Source organism: Camelus bactrianus, chromosome 4 (assembly GCF_048773025.1).
Source record: "Camelus bactrianus isolate YW-2024 breed Bactrian camel chromosome 4, ASM4877302v1, whole genome shotgun sequence".
Taxonomy (NCBI): domain Eukaryota; kingdom Metazoa; phylum Chordata; class Mammalia; order Artiodactyla; family Camelidae; genus Camelus; species Camelus bactrianus.
In genome coordinates, this window is record NC_133542.1 from 86,612,432 (window position 1) to 86,637,909 (window position 25,478).

At 44.7% G+C, this 25,478-nt stretch overlaps 1 protein-coding gene across 13 annotated transcripts in view; it reads right to left on the reverse strand.

Moving 5' to 3' along the window:
- AOPEP (aminopeptidase O (putative)) overlaps nucleotides 1-25,478 on the reverse strand; it is a 324,317-nt gene that overhangs the window by 240,307 nt on the left and 58,532 nt on the right. For all 13 annotated transcript variants that reach the window (XR_012506720.1, XR_012506719.1, XR_012506723.1 and 10 more), the window contains exons 4-5: nucleotides 20,030-20,183; nucleotides 12,252-12,497 (exon numbers count right to left, since the gene is read on the reverse strand). Coding sequence is in view for 5 of the 13 variants with exons in the window: in XM_074363058.1 (XP_074219159.1) it covers nucleotides 12,252-12,497; nucleotides 20,030-20,183 (400 nt within the window). In the remaining 8 variants the exon portion in view is untranslated. The remainder of the gene's footprint in view (nucleotides 1-12,251; nucleotides 12,498-20,029; nucleotides 20,184-25,478) is intronic.

Below are 25,478 nucleotides of genomic sequence, written 5' to 3' on the forward strand. Positions count from 1 at the left end.
TCATGGGAGGGGCTGGGCAGAGAGGCCTCGCTCAGTAACAGGAATGCCAGGTCTCAGACAGGCTGGGGAGAGCCGCCCCAGCAGGGCTGGTCTTGAGGGAAGCTGTGGGGAATCTGTGACAGCTGGGCCATGGAAGGGGAATGAGAGCTTTTTTGCGAGGATCAAATGAGAAAATATATATATACATAGAGAGAGAGAGAGAGAGAACTCCACACTCTTTCTCTATATATATTCTCTCATTTGATCTTCACAAACATATATACATGGAGACACTCTACCAGCAACAAAGAGTTTGGTGGTATCATCGTTAAAGAATCTGAAGGCTGGAAGGGAAAGGATCCAGAGTTGCTCAAGCTTTGACTCCTTTTTTCAGTCCTAAGGTCTAAAGATGCTTTTGTTTGTAGCAGCAAAGAAGTAGCCCTTATAAATTAGTCAGGGCCCTAGGTTGTAAATGACAGAAACCCAGCTCAGCTAGCTTGGGCCAAATAAAAGGACCACAGACCCACGGTAAGGGCAGGGACACACGAATGACTGCCACTTCTCACTCATATTTCTGCTTCTCTTACATTCTCTGAGACCAGGGTCCCTGGTCATGGGAAACATAGTCCAGTCACTCTCATGCACATATGTCTCAGACTCCTCTAATCTTCATGCTGAGGTGGGAAGCCCTATGAAAAAGATGGCAGGACCCGCAGGCAGGGCCACTACTCTCCTGCCAGCATCATTCAGTTCCCTGGCCCAGTGGCATTGTCTCACTTTTTTACTCTGAAATACCTTACTTCTAGGAAAGCGGAACTTACCCCTAAGAGTCTGTTGGTTCCCTGAGCTAACTCTTGATTGGTCCATTTGTAGTGCCTCATTTGCATGGAGCTCACTCCTGATTGGTCCATTTCTATCAATCCTGATTAGTCCATTTCTACAAAGCTCATTCCTAATTAGTCACCTTTGTTACACCTTATTTGCATCTGATGCTGCAAAGTATAGACTGGCAGCCTATAAAAGCCTGTGTAAACCTACAGACGGGGTCCAGAGTTTGGAGTATTAACTCCTTTGGGGCCGCAGGCGTAATAAACCTGAGTTCTCCAACTTTCCGAGTGCTGCTTGGTCTCTTGCCCAGATCCAGGTTGCTTTCACAACTGAGCTGTAACACCGAGCTGTAACACACTTTGCTGCAACAATGTCAACCGGGAAATCCCAGGGCAGGACTTGTGCCCAAAGTTACGCAGTAAGATTCTGATACAGAGGTGCCCCTGGGGCAGAGGGTATGAAACATAAGTAGTCTGCAGCCCGGAAGGAGACAGTATGATGAACCGCCATGGCTTGGGAGGTTCCTGGGGTCTGAGGACGGGTTGACTAGCACTGATCCTCCACCCAGATCCCAAGTCCGATCTCATAGATCATGGAGGAATCTAGGGGAACAGCAGAGACTATCTCCTCCAGGTACCTCTGTAAATGACTGAACGGAGGGACATGCTCCTGGTGGTGGCAGCATCAGAAAGGTAAGTTTCTGGATCTGGGCCTATTTCCTTTCATACGTTGGAGGAAGTATTACAGAATGAGAAGATGTGCATTTGTTTGGTCTTGAGAACAAGCACCCCCCCTCTCACTCATCCCTGCCTTTAGAAATACAGTGTAGATTGCCTTCAACAGCTTGGGGCCTTAGCCATGGAAGCTAAGGAAGAGGGGTTCCCTGAATAAGGAGCCATCATCTGCAGCCTCAGGTAACTTGAAACTAGCCAAGCATGGAGGCTGAATCCAAGGGGCTTCTCTTATCTGTCCTTTCAGTCTCCTCACCCCAGCTTCCGGACACCAGTTTGTATGGCTTCAGAAGGCAGGGGAGAGACTCAAAGTTTAAAAAGACAAAATTCAAACAGATTCAACAGAGATGACCCTGAACCCCATGGGGAAGGTCAGAATCATTTCTGAAGAAGTCTGTCTCCCCAGACAGCACTTAAGTTGAGGAAGTAACCCCTCCCCTCACCCAGGGGATCTGGTTACCAAAACAGCAAAGCGGCCAGGGTGGCGAAGGCTGGCAGGCTTTCTGGGTCCCATTTCCTGCAGTGGCCTGGGGACTAGGGCCCGAGCCCCCTACCAGGCAGTGTGCCCTGCTGAGTTCTGGGGTCCATAATCTCCTGATTGCTTGCAGCTCTGCAAGGAGATTTCAAAGCCAGGAAGAAATGGTTTGAAGCCAAGCAGAGGGGGGGGAAAGAGCAGAGAAGGCTGATTGGGGTGGAGGGGGTCTGCAGAGGGTGGAGGGGGGAAGCCTAGGGGCGAGGAGGGTTAGGCTAAGGGAGAAGAGAAATCAGAATTAAATGAAAACAGCATTTGTAGCTGGGCCCCTCTCAGCAAAGTCCTGCCCTGCATGTATTAACCTTCCATGGATGAAAACAAAATCCAGGGACCTGGTGCCTGCCTGCTGGGGCACAGAAAGCTGAGGGGATATAATATCTTCCAGGTGGGTGTGCCCAGAAGCACACAAAGGTGCTTGACAGGTCGTTTAAAGCCGACTGTCAAGGTCAAAACAACACCACCTGCAGGTACAACTGAAATGTCTTCATCCATCCCCCCACCCACCCCCGGGTTCTCTGTTGTTGTTTGTTTTAAACCAAAGCACAGTTTGAGCAGCAGACAAGCCTGACAACTGTTCAAACATATGTACGTGCAACTTATTAGCTTGCAAATGGAGATATCTGGAGGCTAAAAACAAGGGGTGGGGGGAACAAGTTAGCTGCTAACTCTGAGGGGACGAGGGGAGGGGGTCTGAGCGGTCAGTTGCCGGGCTGAAGGCAAAAAGCCTTGTTCGATGATGGAGCACGCTCCTCATGCAGTATTTGGAAATGCTGTTTTGCATTGATGGTGCACAGAGCAGAGGCGGCGATTATGAAACGAAGGGGCCCCTGCCCTTGAGATCTGTTTATTTTGCAATTAACTAGGAGTAAGAGAGGTCCCTTCTGAGCCTTCTGCTTGCGGGCCTAAAATTTAAATGCCTACTGCTGCCCAGGTGCCTGAGTACAAGAAAATCACAGGCTTATGATCTAACTAGTTCTTAGATCAAAAAGAAAATATACATGGATGTAAATTACTGAATGAAATGGGATCACCCCCACTCCTGTTCAAAATAAAACTCAAACCTAATCAAATCAAAGAACGTTCGGGCTCTAAGACACTCTGCAGGCAATTCAAAATCAGCCCCTTACTTTTCCAGAGAAGAAAAGTAGGCCAGGGAGTAAAGTCCTGCCCTGCGTGCATCAACCTTCCACGGATGAAAACACAATCCAGGGACCTGGTGACTTGCCCAGGATTCCAGCCTGTCACTAGGCCCAGCCCCGGGGACACATCATCCTTACAAGTAACAGAGAAGCAGCGAGCATCACCAAGGAGCTTCCCTACCTTCCTCCTCCCTCAGCCTGACATTCCCACCCGAGAGAAGATGGCAGGGTGCAGAGTCTGTGAAAGCTTCCCGCTCACCTGTCCAGAGACACCTGCCCGCATGATCCCCACAAAATAACACCTGCGGCAGAATCGCCCGGGCGGACGTGTTCACATTCCAGGTGCCAAGACAGCACCTCAAACTCACTGAATCAGAGTCTCTGTGGTGGGGCCCAGACTGAAAAAACTATCTTTTTTCCCATTCTTTTTAATTTCTATTTTTGCATGTATTTTATAGTATACCTAATATATTAACACTCTACTAAATGTATACAACTTATAACTAAATATAAATATATGGGAGGGGTGACTGTTCAAAACTCCATGTATAGGGAGGGGACAGCTCAGTGGTGAGCGTGTGCTTAGCATGCACAAGGTGCTGGGTTCAATCCCCAGGACCTCCATTAAAATAAATACGTAAATAAATAAACCTAATTACCTCCCCCAAAACAAAAAAGCAAACAATAAATTTTTTTTTAAATCGATGGATAATTGGAAATGTGTCAGGCCTCCTGCACTAAATGGCGAGCCCATCTTCCTCACTGACATTCAGCAAGGCCCTTGCCCGCTGCCTGACACATGGCAAGTCCTTCACCACCACTGACAGAATCAAAGTTGAATTCTGCAGCCAGCTGTGCGAGGGACTGAAGATATTTCTTCTCCAAGAGTCATTTCCCAAAGTGTATTTTGAGGAGGTGGTTTTCCTGAGACCACAACGGCCACACAAAATGCACACTGTGAAGGGGGACCCCTGGGCACAACATTTAGGGGAATACTATATACCCTGGTCCTGTGTTCAAGAGGCATGGGGTATTAAATCAGGATAATAAGGATATTCAAGGCTTTCTTAGGAGCCCTCCAGTAAAGACTCCCTTTTAACTTTGTGTAATCTGTTCATTTCCTAAACTAATTAACCCACAGTTCCTTTTCCCACATCATTCACATTCCACAAAACTAGTCTTCCTTGGAACCAATGTAGAAAGGATCTGATTTCAGCTAAAGGTCTCACATTTCCTCGTAGCCAGAGAATCATCAGTATTTATCACACCTGTCCATTGATACGTGTCTGCTGAATGAATTCTTGGCTTTGCCTTTCCATCACTTTCCAACTGCCAGCTTTCAATAGGATGTTCAAAAATTGCACACGTAGGATAAAAGCCAGAAAGTGCAGCTGACTTACTCTCCAAGAAGGTTCTCAGGGTCTCCTTAGAGGAGATCAACTCAAAAACTAGGATCCTCCAGCCACAGTCCCCATATCTCAGCAAGCTGGCCTCTAAGGACCAAAGGCGGGGTGGTGGTCTTCAGGCTCACAAGAGCACCCCCTGCCTCCTTGTCCATCCTAAGTTTTGGCCGGGGAGCCCAAGTATCATCCACACTCTTCTGAAATGGGATCCCAAGATTGCCATTTCATAGTGAAAGGGGAGGTGGTTATTTTCAGCAAGTTCACTGGGACCGTGAAGGGCAGATTTGGCGTTCTGTCTTCCCAGAACAATGTCTAGACTTTCTGAGGAGTCACTTCTATAAAGAGCATGGTTAGTTAACTAAGAAATATAACATATTCTACTTCAAGCTCCACTCCTGGGGTTAAATCAGGGTGGACATTTGCAACGTACCCATACAGCGTACAAAGTAATCAATTTTTAAAGAAGTGATCCACTTTTAAAGGAGCATTTCCTCACATCTTTGGCCTTTTAAAGTTAAGGCTTCTTTATAAGAACAGGTAGCCGGGATACTCTTCCAATTACATGTTAGGGGTCGGGTAAAGCAGCAAGGCAGCTTCTTATCTACTTTATGCAAACAGGTCTCGGTAGCTCAGATGTCGGTGGTTCCAGCTGCTTATTGGCTGTAATACAACAGGGGCATGTTCCCTCCAAGCAGACCTAGTCATACATCGTGCCTTGCTTGAGAACTACTTCTGGAGTTGGTGTTTTACCCAAAAGGAGCCTAGCCTTAAAAGAAATACACACACAGATCCGTGCCCGCATACAGACATAACACGGCCCAGAAGCCAGCAGCATTTGCTCACTCTGTATAGCGGTCCTAGCAGGGAGAACCCACAAGACTGGGGATATTCCAACTCAGACAACTTTGTGCATTCAATTCCATTGTTCTTTTTCACCCCAGGTCCTATGCTCTATTCAGGAATGATATCTCTACAGAGAAATAAATGAGAGAAGGAAAAGACACAAGCCTTTTTTTGCAATGGAAAAATGGAAGGTAGTGCCGACTGGCCAGCTGAGGCGCAAGGGCTGGAAGAGATTAGGGGCCTCTGACGACATCAATAGAGAGAGATTACCAATGTCGGTGGAGGGATGATTGCTTCAGCAAGGCCTTTCAAAGGCCTGACAACTTCTCTTGAAGGATGGCCCCAGCAGTGCTCTCTAAAGGTAGGACTGTCAGTCTGTGCGTGTGGAGAACAGTTCAAAGAAAACAAAACACTTAAGCGTAATCTTTCAGAGGGTGAGGAATCGTGGCATAATGATGATAAAACGCTACTTCTGGATCTGACATGCAGCACAGCTGTGTGACGGCAAGAAGATTCTGGCTAAGCCAAAATCTGTGCGTTCACTCTGCCTGCCTTTCTTCCAGAGAGAGAGGGGAACTGGGCCCAACATACACAGGTGATCCAGGAACTGGCCTGGTACCCAGATCCTACAGCTGCTTCACAACCAGCCCAGAGTGAACGCTGATCTTCCAGGAGACCCCTGCCACCACGGCTTCCACAGGGAGATCTTGAAGCAAATATATACACCTTGGAGAGGGTTACAGTAAGTCTTTCCTAAGTCTGAACCCCAGGCTCTGAAAGCCATCCCAGGATGAGGCCCTTTTACTTCTGTCTCTGACCTCCCAGCTCTAAGTGGCCTGGGGACATCAGTGACTCTCCTGCATCTGCCCTGTAAAGAGTCCACAGAGCATTCGCACACCTCTCTCTACCGCCTTGCTCAGTACAAACGGGGGTCACCAAAGCTGATCAAATCACCACAGCCCAGGGCTTCCGGAGTCCCAGAAGAGCATCCCCTAACGAATACTAGTTTCTATTTCGAGAAGGAAAGATGAAAGAACCAGAAGAGATTGGAAGGGGAAAGCCCCTTTCTATAAGAGAGAATGAAAATCAAGTCAAGTCAATTTCTCAGGAAGAAGAAGAGAAATAGAAAACAGTGGAGAAATGAGCACAAGGAAGGCAACAAAGGGGATGCACCTGAGGGGGCGTAAGCCACCTCGGGTGGACCTGGGAACTGCTACTCACCACACATTCTACTTCCTCAGCACTACAGCAACGGCAGGGACGCCAGTAAACAAAGGATTAACATTTTACAGGAAAAAAACAAGGTATGAGCTGCTTTCTATCATTCACACCCACGTGTTCATAAAAGCAGAAAAGAGTTATACTGGGAAATGGGGGAATGAAATCCTCCTTCAAAATATTTCTTAAAACAGCCCATGCCAAAGGAAATTTGCGAATTTATTTAAGTCTGGAAAACAAACAACAACAACACAGAAATAAAACTCTCACGCAGACCCTCAACATCCACAGCACATCAAGAAGAGCAGAGGAGCTGACAGCCTTGGCGAATCGAAAGGTGCACTGATTTCCAGCTCAAAATCAGTTTCCTCAAGGAAAGAATCACTACGGTTGCATCCTGCCTTGCCTTGAAATCCAGGGGTCACAGCCCCTGAAATTTGAAGGAGGACTGCTTAAAAGTCTGGCAGTTTGGGGTTTAGGGGATCCAGAAATTCAAGTGGAAGCTCACAAAGAACGAGTAACGCAGAATTCCCAAAGCCGTGAAACCTTGCTACTTAAGATAATGACAGAAATTTATGACTGCTTCCTTCCCCGGCAGAAAGGAGCACAACTAGAAGGCTGAAAACAACAGGCCCTTTGTGCAAGCACGTTATGTTTTGCTGATCCTACTGCACATTGGCTGGGAGGTAGGAATAAACAGGACAACACCCTGTCTACCCCCAAGAGGAGGGAGCGGAGAGGGAGCCAGTTACGCTCATTCTTGGGCATGTATGTGCACACCGTTTATTCGCAAATTGAGGTACTTAAGAAAACTGGGCGCGCAACAGTCAGGGACTAGTATGAGCATTCAGAGAGCCTTTTATTGCACAATCAAATCTTTTAAGAACGAGCCACGTGTAATAGGGAGTTTCACGGTTTTTCTCTGCTGTAAATTACGTTGAAGGTATTTCAGTAATTGATCATTATTTCTCTGTACGCTTTACTTATCAGTCCTATTTTTGTTCAATCTTTGAAAAACTTAAAAATTAGGATGAGCAAACGTACAAGCGATGCCTCCCTCCCTGTGACCTGTTGTGTCAAAAAAGCTTACAAGGGCTCAATCAGCAGCCACGGGGGAAGAATTCGTAGTAATCTGACCCGTCTCCCTTCTCCACACAGGGAGTTGCCAGTCTGGGCGCCCAGTGCTCTGATGCCCCCTCAGTGGAGAATTCTCCTCAAGGACAGCAGATGCTAAGCCAAGTCAGGTTCCCACCAGCCGGTCACAAGATGGATATGTACCGCTGGTCCCCAGAAAACTGAGAAAAGATCTGACCTCTCTTGCAACTCTCATTGCATACACCGGACTGCGTGGACCATCAGTCATTTCCTGGTGCCCAAAATGAGTTAAGGAAAACCATTCTCAAAGCTCACTGCCCTCCAGCCACACTGGCCTTCTTTCTGCTTCTCTAGTCCATTGCAGTGGTTCCCGCCTTAGGGCCTCTGGACTTGAACTTCCCTCAGCCTGAGATGCTTTTCCACCAGATTATCACCAGGCTGGCTCCCTTGCCGCTTCAGCCTTTCTGCAAATGTCACTCTAAAGAAGCCTTTCCCTCCTCACCCTAACGATGCTACTGGTCCCCAGTCACTCTGCCACCACCTTCACTCTGTTTTCCTCATAGTTAACATCTTAATCATCTGTTTTTATGTATTTGTTTTATGTCTGTTCTCCCTGGCTAGAATGTAAGTTCCATGAGGACAGAGGTCTCAGCAGTCTTGTTCACCCCTGTGTCTTGGCATCTTAAATCCTACCTGGCACACAGTACGTGCTTAATAGAGATTTATTTTTAAGAATGAATAAGTGAATAAATAAACAGACAATGAACAGATGAACAAGACAATACAATCTGGTAAAGAACCACTGGGGAAAAGGTCAAAGCAGAATTCGTCACCTATTATCAACCACACTGCTGCCTTTTTTTTTTTCAATTTCCCACGAGGGACAGGGGGTGAGGCTATATGTGAATGGTAGAGTTTCGGGAAGCACAACTACAGAAGACACAGCAATTTTATGGTGCTTTAAACTTAAAGCCCTTCTGAAATGATTTGCAGGAGGTTCTTCAAATTTAAATAGAAGAGGAAAAAAAAAAAAAAAAGAAAGTATTTGGCTGTCAGCAAGGTAGTTCTGCCAAGCTAATTATGCCCCGTGACATGTAATTGTGAACTGCTGAAAGACAAATGGTGATGCAAAGCATTTACTATAAACATACAGAGGTAAGACTGAGGTGTTAATTTTGAGGCAACTGTCGTAAATCTGGTTCCAGGATATTATTCCATTAACATTATTATTATTAGAACAAAGAGTAGTAAACATGATGGTGAACTCCTTTCATGTATTTCTTAATACCTAGGAAATCAGACTCACTAGTCAACCCCTGGCTGGGACGTCTGAGAAAACAGGAGGACACAATGAAAATGGCGGAATGTTAATTACACCAACACGAAGGAAGAGAGCTGTTCTATACATTGGAGAGTCATTTAAAATGCATTCTTATCTGCGTGTAGACACCAGAGAGCTCAATCCCAGAAAGGTACACTCTGTGGCTCCTCAGATGGCAGATTCATGGAAGGCAAAAGCAAAGTGAAACAAAAACAGAAAGCCCACACTTACTGAATGAGAGAAGGATGGGGATGGAACTGTCGATAGTGTCTTAGAGGCAAACTAGTCATTTTGCTCAAAATCAGCTTGGAATGAAAGTATCTCCCCCCTGGAATGGTGATTCAGAAAAGGGGGCAGGGGGTGGGAAGTAGTAACTCCTATTATATTAAAGGTGACAAAAATCATGAAGTGCAGTATTGATAAATGTTCTAGTTACTGCTATGTTTGAAAAGCACCCCAAGTTCTAAAATGTTGTGTATTTACAGCCTTATAAATTGATTTGTCACCATTATACATTCAAATTGTACAAATGTGTTTTTTTCTCACTTTACTGAAATATCAGAATCAGGCTCAAAAACAGACTCAGAGGAGAGTTTTAAGATTATTCATACGAACTATGATATGTAATATTTAAAATACAGTGAAATCATTATGGATATCATCCCAGAATATTTTAAACTCCTTAAAATGGTTATTAATAATCTACCCATTTGAGTTCATGTGGGAATGTTTAATGTCATCTACAAAAAAGGAACACTAAATTGGTATAAAATGTTATTCATTATGATTAAGACCTAGTCACAAAAGAAGTCCAGAGGTATGGAATTTATGATCTTACATACATGTTTATAAAATATGGACTCAGGAAAAAAACATTTAATTTACCAAGAAATCCTTTGATCTCTAGTGCATTACAACAACGAATAGGCAATGGATAGTTTCAGTGTGGAGGAATTTTTGAACAGCTCCTACTAGACTTGGGATTTTTCTATTCCTGTTTAGGGTAAAAAATTGACCTACAAGACTGCCATTTTTGCCCTCATTTGCTTTATAGAGCCCCAAGCAAAGCCTTGACCATAAATAAGGCAACAGGGCCCCAGGAGCCAGCCGAGTCATAAACCCCGCTCAGTCACATGTGGCTCAAGGTGTTGGGATCCCGAGAGAGTCAAGCCAAGCAAGTGGAATCAATTTAGGTCGGAGTTAGGAAAAACAGAGTGTCTCCCCGCCCCCAGCTGGCAGTGGAAGACGCCACAATCCCTGCTCCACTGTTCAAATACAGGGAACAGTAACTCAGCCCAGGAAAACATCTAGACCAGGACAGACTATTTCCACAGTCTAAAAAGAAGGGGGGGGAAAATGGTATTTGACAACCAGCCACGAATTTTTAAATGTACGGTTCTCCTGTTTTCAAGCATAAAAGCAGTCTTGTTGTTGCTAAGTTATTATCACCATCACATTTTTTGACATTTGTGCCCAGTACTATTTGGCTGTAGGGTACTTAGGCTTATTACTTAAAAAAAAAAAAAAAAAACCAGAGTTAAGCATGTTTAAATCAATTTAAATATCTCAAAAAGCAGCAAACACACGGCCTACCTGCTCAGGCACGCAAACCTAAAAAGGACGCTTTACAGACCAGCCTTCAGGGCAACAAATTCTGATTTTGGCAGACTGGTGTCAGGAAGGAGCTATAGAAAATAAGTACGTTTCTCTGCATGAAAGATGATCTGCTTCTGGTTCCCTCAGGTCAGAACTTGGAACTGTGAGCAGACATGCCCCGAAAAACTGCAACTCTCATAAAGTGCTAAAAACTCCCAAATAAACACGGCCCCTCCAAACGGTATACAAATGAGAAACATTTAACGAACAGCCCTTCCTTCGCCAATAATTCTGCTCAAATTAAGTCCAGCAGACTCTTCAAAGGGACCAAAGAAGCCCCCTTGTTAAGACAAATTCTATATATAGACAGTCAAGACAATTACATGATGCACATCACCAAATACATATAATTATCTGAGTTTTTACATTCCCATTGTCTTTATGACCATAGGATAAAAATCGGTCTAAATGACCTTCTCAGACCTCCTCAAGGATTAAGACCAGCCAGCCAGCTTTTAAAAAGTATACGTATGTAGTAAAGATCAAAAGCAAATGTTCTGGTCAGTTCTTTTCTACTCATGGGTTTTACTAAGAATGTGTGCAGCTTTCAGGGAAAACACCACAAATGACAGCTGCTCAAAAGCATGGAAATTAACTGGCAGCAGGAATTTCCTTGACTAATAGGGAAAAACTTAAAGTCACATGTTTTGATGAGCTTATTTTTCCCATCCTTAGTCAAGCACATTCACTGTTAATGATTAAGGTTTTCAAACAGAAATAGAAGCAAGTAAAATCCTGAGTGCATAACCAGGTAAAACGCCGAGCGGAACGAGCTACCTCTTACTGAATGAACAGTGGCGTTAATGAATGAATTTTAGGCATAAATAACATACACGGAAAAGGCCAACTTGCAGGACCTGAGTTTCTATAGGAGCTGAATGGAGACAACAATAAGAATAATACATTTATTATATTAAAAAATAGTAACCAGACAAGTGACCCCCACCCCCAACTCCCCCTAGCGAGCCATCTGCTTTGAGCTGTTTTTCCAGCAGTGGTGATAGATTTACGCTGATCCATCCATAGTCTCTCTGACACAGGCGCTCTCAAGTTGTTGCCCTTGTGACCAGTGGGGAGAATGGATGAGACAGCTGGTCAGGATTACGCGAGCAGCCTGTGCCTCAGAACCACGTTGTGTTACCCTGCCCAGCACTCTGACCTTGGGCCCATAAGCATCACACTCTTACCACCTAAGCTAACCAGCCGCTGATCAGCCACCATCCAACATACATCACTCTAGGGGCACAGTGCGTTCTCAATCCCAGCAATGATGGGCGCTTTCTATTTTCAGGGCAATTGAATTGAGCCTATGACAGCCAAAGGCTCACACGTGGTGGAGTGCACACACGCTGTCCCTCAAGGCAGCAATGAGACATGTCCAAGCATGAGCAATCCTGGCCCTTCCCACCTAATCAAGTGACAGCGCTGACAGAGCTTTGGGAAAGCAAGAAATCAGCAAAGAATTTCCAAAGCATGCCCTCCAGGTGCCACAGCGGAACAACGTACCTGGCCATCCCCAGGCTTGGAAAGTTGGCAGGGACGATGAGTACATCCAGCCTGGAGAACGGGTGTGTTCCCAGGACGGAGTGCGCGGCCGCGAGGCAAGCAGGGACCAGCGGCAGGAGGGTCTCCTGGCAGGCACCCTGGAGGCACAGCGGGGCAAAGACCCGATGAGGGATGATCTCCTGGGTGGTGGCAGAAGCATTCTGGAAGCGGCACGGGTATTCCATGTGACCACAAATGCCAGCGTACCTGGGAACAATGCAAAATAAACAGATGTGCTTTATGGTAAATCAGTTTTATTCTTCTTGCCACGGAGATGAGGAACTCTCACGGATAGAGACAACTTCTAAGACGCAGTGGGTCTGATCGACTTAAAAGCAAAGGAGTCCATTTGAGACCTAGGCTTGTCCGCTTCTGTATGGTAGTAAAAAATTACCTTTCAAAATACTTACCAATTCTGAATTGACTATCTTCTAACCTAAGTGAAAGTGGTAATATCTTGTTTTAGAATAAACAGGGGGCGAAAACCTCCAAGACCCAAAACAACAAAACAACCCCCATCACAATAAAAAGCAATTCCTGCCCTCAGAGATGTGCATTTCCAATGCTCCGTTGAAAAAAAATCTCCAATTCAGGGACAGTTTGTAACTCGGAAAAGAAGGGACAGTGCAACCAAATTAAAGAATTCCATTCTGAAATGTCCTAGAATAAAAGATGTGGACTCAGTGATGAGTCATGTGAACCAAATGACAATACAGGTTCCAACTTTTCAAAAGAACTCAATCTGTTTTACTGAAAAGTAACCTCGGTGTTCTTTACAAAGGCCGTTCAGCATTGTGCTGTTAAGGAATACAGAAGCACTTGGATACAATATTTTCCCCCATCCACTTTCAATACAAATTTAACTGAATTAACCTTTTAAGGAAACAGATCAGAGCCCAGCCCACACCATTTGACTACTGCCAGTTACTCTGTCAAAGGTGGAGCTGAAAAAATTCCTAGAACCTGACTCAGAGGCCTCAAGAGAACTGAGCTACCCAAAGAAACCAACATCAAAGAAAACTCTATTTTTTTCACCTGTTAACACATCCTTTATTCAAACAGAATGGAAAATCCCCCTAATTTTAATTTACAAATTGTAATTCTAACTATAGGCACTTACCAGATTCATAACGAACACTGAAAAACCTTAAAAGGCCAGCCTGCCCCAATATGGGCAGACTGCAACAATAATTCCTCTCCAGATTTCTGAAGTGTCTTTCACCCACCCAAGGCCAGCACTGCCCAAGGAGATCCACGCAGCTGTGGAGATAAGCCTCACCCTCCACCAGCCTGGTACACAGAATACAGCTTCCAGCCCCACTGGCATTTCACCACAGTTTAGGGGAAGAAAAGTGGGTGGAGACCCCTAAACACGTCTGCCAGGATAAAGTGACAGGAGGAATATCATTGCTGACGTTAGATGCTAGCCGAAGTCCCTGGACTGATAACCGTGTTTTATGGAGAAAGAGAGTTAAGGAGCCTGTTGGTAAACATTTAACTGAAAAGGCCGCAATTGTCCACCCAATGCCCAGTACTGTGCTGGTGCATCAATCCAATCAAAGATTTTGTGAAGTGGAAAAAGTCATTTATTGGACTAACCACCACAATCCCTTTCCCTAATGTATTTACGTAGGTATATAATGTGCTATTGTAATTTAAGCTTGCGCTCTCTGTTGAAAAGCTATCGGAGCACATTAAATGACAGATCGCCATGCAGAGCATCTTCAGGACGAAGTTGGGATGTAAGTGTAAATGCTATCTATCGAAGCACCATTTTTCAAAGAGGCATTCCACTGGCCTGCGTGGAAATATACCATGGGGCAAGACTATTTCTTGCAGCCAAGAACCCAAAAGGTTTGAGAACAGCTTGGGGTAGCCAAAGATACACCCCCAAAAGCCACTTTGTTCAAAAGGGAAGGTGAGTTAAATTCCCTCTGGAGGCGAACGGCACTAGCCGGGGAGACGAAGGCTGTTCCAGTTGTGGGAATTAGCACTGTTGGTCACAACTGAAGCCTGGGAGAAAATGCAGGACTTCAAGGCAATGCAGCTATAATCAGGCTAAGTGTGACCACTAAGGCTCTCAATTAAAATGGAAATGGCACCAGGGAAGCCACACATGGGTTCCTACAGGGAGATCAGGGAACCTAGGATTCAGAGGCTGCTCAGATGGCCTAACTGTGACCTGAGGCAAGCAACTCAGCGTCTGGGGCCTCTTTTTCCTCATCTGTAACGTGGTCTCACAGCAGTGCCTGCTGGGGGAGGGGGGGAGCTGGGTGGAAAGGGGTTTGAGGGAATGTGTTGGGGTGACGGGACACCCTCTTACCTGGTTTAGGGTGTATACAACCATCAAAACTTCATCAAGCCAAACACTTAAGATCTGGGCGTTTTGCTGTATGTCAATTATACTTTAATTAAAAACAAACAAACAAAAACCCTAAAATGGTTTCTAAGGTTCCTTCTGGCACTATGATTCTATGACGACCCACCTCATGAGTTCCTCTTCACGCAATAGCCATGGTCCTGAAGTGGTGAGGCAGTATCGTACTTTCCTAAAGTCATAAGCAGTCTTTCACGGCACTAGCATTAACTCAAAGGTGCTATATCTTCCTTCCACACTAACCTCCAGTTATTCCTCTTTCTATATGTGCCTGCTCCAATAACCTCACAACATCATCAGCAAATCAAGAATTTGTAAATACCTATTCCTTCTGCCCAGACTCATAATCCAATTAAATATTTTAATAGGAAATGGTATCAATAGTATTTGATTTTTTTAAATTAATAGACTTTATTCTTTTAGAGCAGTTTCAGGTTCACAGCAGAATTGAGCAGCAAATACAGAGAGTTGGCACATAGCCCTCCCTTCCCACACACATATACTCCCCTGCCCTCAACATCCCTCATCAGTGTGGCTTATTTGGTACAATCGGTCAACCAACATGGGCACATTATTATCAGCCGAAGTCCACAGTTAATTAATAAATAATCTGTAGCACTAATGATAATAAGAATAATAATAATAACCCAACACAACTGCTACTGAACTTTTACTGTGTGCCAAGCACCATTCTGAACACTTCATACGCATTATCTCAATGAGTCCACAGGACATTCCTAAGGAGTAAGAACTGGTCTTTTCACCACATCGTGAGTCATCACAGGCTCCCCCCTGCTGCCCCTCCTTCTGCACAGACTTCATTATGCTTCCTGAGCAACTTGGGATGCTGGATTCTTCTCGAAGCTGAGGTCTGCTGCTCTGTGGTTCTCTGGCTTCCTGCTCTTCCTCGGAGTTGTTGCCCATCGATATTGTCAAGAGTGGGAAAGACTGGTGACATATCTGTTAGGCTGGTAAAGGACGGGAACCAGATCATTCGTTCCCTCTTACACAATTGCTGGGCTGAAATTATTGAGCAGGAGTTCTTTCTAAGGAGTAAGAGTGACCATGTTTCACTCAGAATCAGAAAATTGAAAATTGTCAAGGGGTTCCCCTTCAGCCATCCTCTTGTTTCAAGAAGGGGCTGTCCTGGAACCATCTGCCACAAATGTTTCCCTGTCACAGGTTCCAAAGGAGTCACTAGAGAAGTCTCCGTTGGGAATGCGAAGTCTTTGCTCACAGCCCCTCCCTCAGTTCAACCTGACAACTTAGTGTAACTGTTTCTGGCATTACAGGCACCTCACAGGGTGCTGCAGTGTACACACATATGAATGAATCTCCAACCCTACCTTTGAGGAGCTTACAGTTTCCTCGGGAGAAAAAAATTTTAAATTCTGAAAAGGACAGTGACACAGTTTCCACAATTTATTAACATAGTTTAGCAAGCAGAGTAGACGCCTGCTTACTGTAAAAATCACAAGTGTTCAAAATGCCACCACCAGCCTCCAATGAATTGTTGACAATGATGTCGAGAAACACAAGGATGTGGTAGTGTCTGGAAGCTGGATGTGTTTTCTTGGGGGGCACTCAGTATACTGCCAAGCAAAAGCAGATATGTGCAATCAGAGACAGAAAGCCAAAAACCCCTGGGGGAGCAAGGGCTGGAGAAATTAAACCAGGCCAGGAAGGTGAGGAAAGGCTTCCCTCACACTGACGGGTGTGCTGGAAATTGGCATTTTCCCCATGATTTATATGTATCATTCCTTCTTTTCTAGAGTCTCAAAGAACTAGAAACAGGGCTCATCCTCCAAAGTCCGCAAGGGAAATTTTCATCCACTTCACAGCTCTAAAGAAGACCTCTTCCCCCACCAGTCCTCCCCTTCTTTAGGATGAGCAGCCTCAATGCCTTTTCTTCTTCAGGGTGCCTGCTTTCCGTGCTTTTCATCATTTTTTTGCTGAGTCCTCTGGCCTTTTCCAAGTTTCTGTAAACTGGACAGCCCCCAAATGAAGACAACACTTTTACAAAGGCCTTGAGAGGTTAAACATAATACAAAGATTCCCCTGTGGCTGGAGAAGGTCATACTGCAGACAAATAAAAGTGATAAACTTTCAGAAGTTTACCTAAGTGCCTTTCTGCTGACATATTTACTAGCACGCTCACCCGGAATGGGCTAGAGCGTGTGTGGAACTGGCGCGGGAAGAGGGACTGCTCTGCCCATAATTTAACTCACATGGACACTGATCAAAAGTTTAGTGACCAATACTCTGGCCAAATTTCTGGGACCCAGATGAACACTTCAGGCAAATGCAAGCCTGTGGTATTACAAGGCCCCTGTAAAAGCTACATGTACATGAATTGAACTGGTGGTCTCAGGAAGGTTTGAAGTAGAAAAGGGTTGGTGTTGGGGTGGGGGGGTTGGGGGAGGCAAGGGGACCAGATGTGAACATAACCAAAAACACCACTGCAGTTGGCACCTCAGAGCACCTTTGTTGGCAACCTTAGCATGGAGCCAAAGATTTAATGGCTAAAAGCACAAAGCCACCCTCTGATGACTAAAGACAGCACACAGGAAGCACGCAGCCAGGAAGGATTAAGCAAATGTAAGCTATTATTTTATCAGCAGTACATTTCTGATGGACAAGCACAGTGATAAATGAAGGGAAAACTTAGTCATAGCATGTCAGACATGGAAGGGAGTGTGGGAAGGACCCCATCCCCCAGGCCCCGCCTCACGTGGCCATTCAAGGACGTGCTTCCCTGGAGTGGCACTTTGACCTCTCTCCACCACCAAGCGGATTGGCTTGCTACTCTGGGCTTTCTCTTTCTTAACTGGCTTGCCCACAGAGGGCTTACTTTTTGGCTGTTAGGCAGCCTGTGTGCATCTGTGTTGTGGAGGCTGGCGGAGGTCCAGCTTGGTCGGTAACTGGGTGGGTAAGTCTGTTCAATTTGGAAATGAAACATTAGAAAGCCCTTTGCAACTGTGCACCTGAGCATTCCCTCAGTCCAGCTTCTGTCAATAATAAAACTTTTATTTTGCTCTCCTGTCAGTTTCTCAACTGGTTTCTCAAATTGAACTCAGAAGACCAAAAGAGGAGTCAGATTTACCCCTTCCCCTAAACCTCAACAGGAATTTCAGACACCATCTCTGCCCAGAATCCCCACTTGATCTGGCCAGATCCTTCTCCCTTCACAATCATGGATACGGGAAAAGGGAAAAGCCAATGCAGTTATTCCTGGGCAGCACACAGAGCACACGAGGAATGGCCCCTGCCCCCTCCCCTCCTCGTATCTCCGGGAATATGGCGAGAGGGACAAATAACCGATTTCTGCCTTTGCCTTCTCCTGGCCTTCCTAAGGCACACATTTTTCCATGCACACCTCCCCTAACACTCCATCAGCCCTGAGGGTGCCAAAGAAGAGCTCAGTGCCCCTTTACCACAAAGAACCTGAGAACCTCAAACAGAGCCTTTATCCTACAGAACAGGGGGATACGGCTTGCCCAGATGCACATACCCAGTCGGCAGGAATGGCACCTTCAGCCTCAAAGGCCGAGATCACAACTTCCGTTTCCTGTGCCCACGTGACACACACTCCAGTCGATACCGGCCGCTCAATCACGGCGCTGACTCTCAGGTGAGAAGGTACATCAGACTCCAGGTGAGGCGTGGATGCTACATATAGTTTTGAAAAGTCCCCAGGCAAGATTCTAAGCCACGTCTCTAGAAGGTCAAACCCAGGTGTGAATCCAGGTATCTGAGCTCAGTAGGGGTAGGAAAAGGACTGAGAGGCTGCCTGAAGTGTCAGTATCTTTACCTGAAAAATGGAGATAATAAAACCTGTCTATCTTAGAAGCTTATCACTCAGGACTAAGATCACATTTAGATCAAGACTTTCCCTGATGGCAGACATCCAATGGCTTCTGTATCAATTCAGCGTAGGCTAGGATATGCTGCAGTAATAAATAATCCGGGTCTCAGGGGCTTAACACAAAAAGGTGTATTTCTCACACATATCCAGCCCACAGTGGATCCAAGTGACTCTCCAGGGCACCTGCCCTCCCCTCCTCAGAAATCTGGGCTGCCTGCAACTGTAAAAGGAGGCCTACTCTGTGATCTCGGTGCCGGGGAAGAGAGGGCCAGAGCATCTCACAAGCAATTAAATGTTCTCCCGTGAAAGTAACATATGCCACTAATGTCCACAATCCTCTTCTTCCCTCAAGAGTGCGTAAATAAAATCCAACATGCAACCTAGGATCCTCTGTATAGCTCAGGGCAAATAGTCCAAAATAGGGCAAGTTCTGAGCAGGAAGTAGAAATTACCTCCCTGCTTGTGAAAAGCAAATGCAGGCAGTGAGACGTGCCTATGTTACGAGAGGCCTCAATGGCTTCATCTCCTAAGGATAACCAACCACTGTTGTCACTGTGGTCAGAGTGACAGCACATAGCAAAATAAAGCCAACACAAAAGGAGTCTGCACTAAGAGCGTACCTTAGTTGGTTTTCAAGGATGAACTAGGCATCTGTACCATTGCTCTGGGTGTTCCCCACCACAAGGCACCGACCCAGTGACTTTCTGTAAACTGAGGTGGGTGTCAAAGTCCTGGAGTCAAGCATGAAGCAGCAATGCAGTTAGCGCACTTCTGCGCCTCTTAAATGCACTCTCCCCCCTTGCGGCTCTGAAAACTAGGAATAGTTGAACGTCCGGGGAGGCTGTAAGTGAACATTCAAAAGCCAATACTAACTTTTAAAAACCTTAAACTGATTTTCTCTGATCTACCCTGAAAAAGAAGAAATTGCTACTGGAGTTGACAGAGCCCTGACCCAGCAAGATTCTCAGAATCCAGTGGCCTCCTGACAGCTCCCCTGTGTCGTGTGCTCCTAAGGAGGCTGACTCCCCCCACTGAGGGGGGGCTGCCCCTCCAAATGCACTGCCAACAGCAGTCACTGGAGCCAAAAGAGCAGAGTGGCCGCAGAGCAACTCACCAGACAAGCAACTTCTTTTTATTAAGTTGTATTTTTGAACAAATAAGCACTGAAAGCCAAAGTCAAAAGGCGTAGGAGCAGAGAAAGTATTGAACCTGAGGGTTCTGTTGACTTGACCAAATGCATAAAAGTATTTCACCTGTCTCCACAGAGGATGTCATGCATATTTCTTTTCTTTTCTCTTTCTATCTGCATAAACAACATGCCCACATTTCTGCCTCTTGACTCTCTTCTTTCCCTCCCAGGAGGGCTTTTCCTGCTTTGATTAATCATATTTTGGTTTAGTTTCTCAGCAGGGATGACTCACATTCCCAGTGCTTGGAATAAATGCATCATACTGCTCCCTCAAGTGTTTGTTTTTCAGCAAGTTCCCAAATACAGACCTGAAATCAGCCTCGGAAGGTGAGAAGGATCTCTCTGTTGCCAGATCATTTGATGAGCAGGTCTCTGGCTTCATTTCTGTCCAGGACCCCACTGCAATTGTGAAGGTGGAGGCTGGCATCGGCATGGTTACGTAGTAATGCCAGCTTGAGCATCCTGGAAACAGGAGGAGAAAAATATAATGAGGCCAATGTATGGTTTCGGACCTTACTCTCTCATTTCTCTTCAGGCACTTGAAGAGCTTGTGTGCTAAGTTGGTATGAGCTAATTCTTGGAGGTGGGTCATGTCAACTGAAGGGGCACTGCTCGAGGTCTCAGGGAAAGCAGAAGAGAGACGATGAATTCAGAGCAGATCCAAGAGGTCTGGACCTCTTCCAGGGATCAGTTTGAAGCCTTTCAAGTGAAGCTATAAATAAAGGGTGGTGGTTGAAGTGGTCACTAATAGCCACAAACACATAAGGGCACAGACTGCTGCTATGGAGTCAAGAACATGTCTTATCCTATTTCCTAGCACAGTACTTGGCATTTAAAAAAAAAAGAAAAAAAAGATGCTCTGTTAAATGAATGAATGAATGAGTGAATGAACAAATGAATGATTACTTCTGTGCTGCTAAACTACTTTATCTAAATTCAATTCAAGTCAATCCAAAATGGATATAGTTAAAAAAATAAAATAAAAACAGTGAGACTAAGGAAAGAAAGTAGCTGGCTTTTAGTCCCAACCCTGAAACGACTTATCTGTGGAAGTTCAGGTCTTATCCTTCATCCTTTTTATCTGTAAATGTACCAGGGGTGGTCCCCATTCCTCATTAAGCAGATGAAAAACAGGCCTAGAGAGGTTCAGTGGAGCCAAGCACTCCCAGCTGGTTTGTAACAGGACTGGAATTTGTAGCTGGGGCTCCCTACCACAGTCAAAGGTGTGTCTCCATTTAGTCCAAGCTGTGGAGAAGAGTTTTCCCAAAGGAACAAATAACTGATAACTCATAACACCATGCTTCCTTTCTTCTAAGATGGGAAAATGATTTTAATGTTACTGAAATCTGAATGTGTCATTCAACATGATTTAACAAAGTATTTTTTCTGAGCATCTGCTATAAATTGATTTTGCATCTTCAGGGCAGCCGGCATCACCTCACATTATGAACACAGTCCTCCACCCCTCATGTTCCCATGGGGAGGACTTCCGCTAGGGTACCACGCCAGCCTCTCTCTCAGCCCCTTCTGACTCCTCTGGAGGAGCTACTTACGGAGTAGCCTATGTTTGTCCAATTCGATCAGTGAGTGAAGAAGAAGTCAGATTCAGGGTCGAAATATCAACATGCCTATATTGGCCAGCAGAACAAAGAGCTTTACCCATAAAAATCAATAATAGATTAGATTTTGACCCCCGCCCCCCTTATGCTTAGCTTTCTATCTCTCAACTAATTCTGAACTAGGAAGGTTAGAAGGGGTCATTATTCATTAACCTCTGAAATTCTACCAACTTAGATCCGAAATGTATTATAGAACTCCTCTAATGAAAAACAAAATTTTCAATAGGAAACAAAGACTTAAACTTAAGCCAAGAATAAATATGATGTCAGGTTTGAATAAATATGCTATGATCTTAAGTTTGGAAGTCATTAGAGGAGACACTTGAAGAAGGGCATGCTGCTGGAAACCCATCACAGAGGTACCATTCTCTCCAAGTGGCTGGTAAGTTTGCTGCTGCTTCTGGAATCAGAATGGACACTCCTGAGGTCACTTTCTCCATAGCTGACTAAGAAGCTGAAGGCATGCTCCTCTTTAAAGAGACAATCAAATCCAGTGATGCTGGAGACAGTCTGGTGATGTGCTTGGCTTCCTTCTACTGGGCTTGAAGGAAAACCAGAACTTTAGAGAGAATCGCTGCTGTGATCCCAAGCCAGGAAGAAGGTAGAGCCAGTCCTAGCATTCTTGATAAAAGCCTGACATGGATCTGACGTGACATGCTGCCTCACTGGCCCACCTCCCTCATTCTTCTGTCTTCCCAAACTGCCTCATTCTCTGCAACCTCATGCCTCCCCATGGTTGCCCCATGAATAACTTCAGTTTGGACTGGACAACACAGTGAGAGCTGGCACTAGTTGAGGGGAGATGGAGATGGAAGAAGAGGACAGCAAGTGTGATTAAGGAACTAAATCCTCTGAATTGCCTTGGCTTAAAAGAGAAATCTCTAATAACGAGACTCTGTTCATCAAAGGGCTGTGGTCTGGTCTTTCTTTCTCTATAACATGTCTTGGAGTGTTTACCATCGGTCACTGAACTTTCCTTTTAAAAACTTCAGCGGGGAGGATACAGCTCAGTGGGATGGTGCGTGAGGTCCTGGGTTCAATCCCCAGTACCTCCATTAAAATAAATGTAAATAAATAAATACATAAACCAATAAAAACTTTAGACCCTTGGGAGTTCAGTAAATAGACAGCAACAGTGAGGCTTTCAGGTAAAAATGTAAGATTGAACACATATCTAATAAGCACTTAAGATCCAAAATATATAAGAAACTCACACAACTCAATAAGCAAGAAAACATAATCCTATTTAAAGAATGGGTAAAGACCTAAATTGCTTTCTCCCAAAACCCAATTAAAGGACAGTAAAAGGAATTTTTTAAAGGTATAAACCAAAAAGAACAGGGAGAATAAAATAAGAGATAATAACTGCGAAATACTGGGAGCTAGAACAGAGACGGAAAAGCAGCGACTGACGCGGCAGAGCAGAACCCTAAGTGAGCAGTGAGAAAGAGAAGACCTCATTGTACCCCTAAGAAGCCCCAAAAAGGCTGGAGGTAGAAGAGGTACCAAACTAAGCAGGACTGGCTGAATGACTAAGAAGGGCTTAGATCCCCAGAGGGCCTCCCCTACTCCCCACACTGGGGCTTTCCAACCACTTCCCACAGAGACCAGCAAATAACTGGAGGCTTATTTTCTAGAGAATAAAAGAGAGGACCTCTAGGGGAGAATAGCACAGTTGAAGGCAAATAAATCAGATTAAATGAACATATGCATATCAGATGCTAAGACCGCCAGCCATCCTCCCTTATTGGGCTCCCAGAACACTGACAACCAGGCTTTTACCCTCCAGACAGAAGAATGAAAAAAAGCTGACCACCCCAGGAGAAGACAGCTAAGGATACTGACATTGGAAATACACTACGATCAGCCTATGATGAAACTTAACAGTTGGCAAGCCCTATGCATTCACTCAGAGTTCCAACTGGCACTTTATTCCCTTACTCCTAAATGCCTACAGACAATTAAGGACCTCCAGGCATCTTTAGAAAGCCCCTAATGCAAAACTCAAAAGAGACCAAAACAAACAGAAACAAGCAACTTGGAGGACAGTGACCATACAAGGAGAAGAAAACTTCAGAAAACACCAAACAGATACACACCAAGAGTTAAGAGAATTTATTGCAGTGTTGAAACAAGAACAGTGTAAGATTTAAAAAGAGCATTCCAAAGTAAAGAGAATTAAAAACATGATAGAAGAAAAGAAAAACTCACTAACAGGAGCAAGATGGAATATAAGGCTGAGGAAATCTCCCAAGAAGGAAAGAAAGAAAGAAAGAAAAGAAAAAAAGCCAAAAAGATGAAGGAAAAATAGAAGCCCAGTTCATGAGGCTCAATGTCCAAGCAACAGAAGCCCCAGGAAAAGACAACAGAGAAAACAGAAGGGCGAAAACTGTCAGTTAAACAATTCAAGAAAATTTCCCCAAATTTAAGGGACCATGAGTTTCCAGACTGAAAGGGCACACAATACCCAGGACACTGGGTATAAATCACCCAAATCATGACACATCATTGTGAGATTTAGAATCCTGGGGATAAAGACAAGCTCCTACAAGCTTCCAAAAAGAGAGAGAAGACAAAAATTATACACAATAGGGACACTTTCAGACATGCAAAGTTTCAAAAACGAATTCACCTCCCACACATCCTATTCTCTGGAAGCTACTAGAGTGTATAAGATATGCTTCAAAAGGAGGCAGTAAACCAAGTAAGAGGAAGACAGACGGTCCAATGCAAGAGAGACACAAAGGGCACCCAGAGAATGACAGGGAAGGGCCGTCCCAGGAGCCAGCTGTGCGCCCACCAGAGAGGGTGACCCACGCCCTGCAGGGCAGGCTATAGGGCCCCAGACGGACTGCCTCAGGGAGATGAAATTGAGGGAAAGCTTGATGGACCTGAGCATCTTCAAAGATTTAAGCAACTTTCAAAAAGTCTGGGGCTGGTAAATAACATGTAAAACCACGCAAACGAGAAGAGCAAACAATAGGACAATTATTAACTCCATGAAAAACTCACATGGTGTACAGAAATAATAATGTAATCAAAATTTCACTACAAGACTCAGTTCTTAATAACAAAGAGACAATAATATAAATGGAAGCCATTGATCTAATCAAAGTTATGATATTAATTACATTGGGAAGATGAGGTTTTGGGGTGGGAGGGGAAGAGAGCTAAATCCTTATCTGTCATAGTAGGAAGATTGACCCTGAACAATCAAGCATCTTATTGAATGACATGTAGATATTTCTCTAAAGGAGATACTCAAATGGCCAACAGGCACATGAAAAGGTATTCAACATCTCTAATTATCAGGGAAACACAGATCAAAACCACAATGACCTATCACCTCACCTATTAGAATGACTATTATCAAAAAGCCAAGAGATAAGTGCTGGTGAGGATGTGGAGAAAAAGGGAATCCCTGTGTACTGTTGATGGGAAGGTAAATTTGTGCAGCCACTATGGAAAACATTACGGAGGTTCCTAAAATTTTTTTTTTAAATAGAACTACATATGATCAAGCAATTCCACCTCTGGATATATACTTGAAGGAAATGAAATCACTACTTCAAAGATGTCTGCACCCCATGTTCACTGCAGAATTATTCATAATAGCCAAAACATGGAAACAGCCTTAGCCCCCAACGACAGATGAACGGACAGAGAAAATGTGATACACACACACACATACAGACAGATGGACACAGAGGAATATTATTCAGCCATTAAAAAGAAGGAAATCCTGCCATTTGCAACAACATGGATGTAACTTGAGGGCATTATACCAAGTAAAATAAGTCAGACAGAAACAAATACAGCATGATCTCACTTATATGTGGAATCTTAAAAAAAAAATACATAGAAATAGAAAGTAGATTGGTAGCTGACAGGGGTGGTGGGTAGGGGGCAGTTGGGGGGAAATGGGTGAAGGTTTCAAAGGGTACAAGCCGCCAGTTATAAGATGAATAAGTTCTGAGGATGTAATGTATAGCATGGTGACTACAGTCAACAATACCGTGTATTTGAAAGTTGCTAAGAGAGTAGACCTTAAAAGCCCTCCCCACCACACAACAAAATTAAGTAACTATATGAGGTGATGGATGTGTTAACTAGCCTTAGGAGGTACTCATTTCACAAT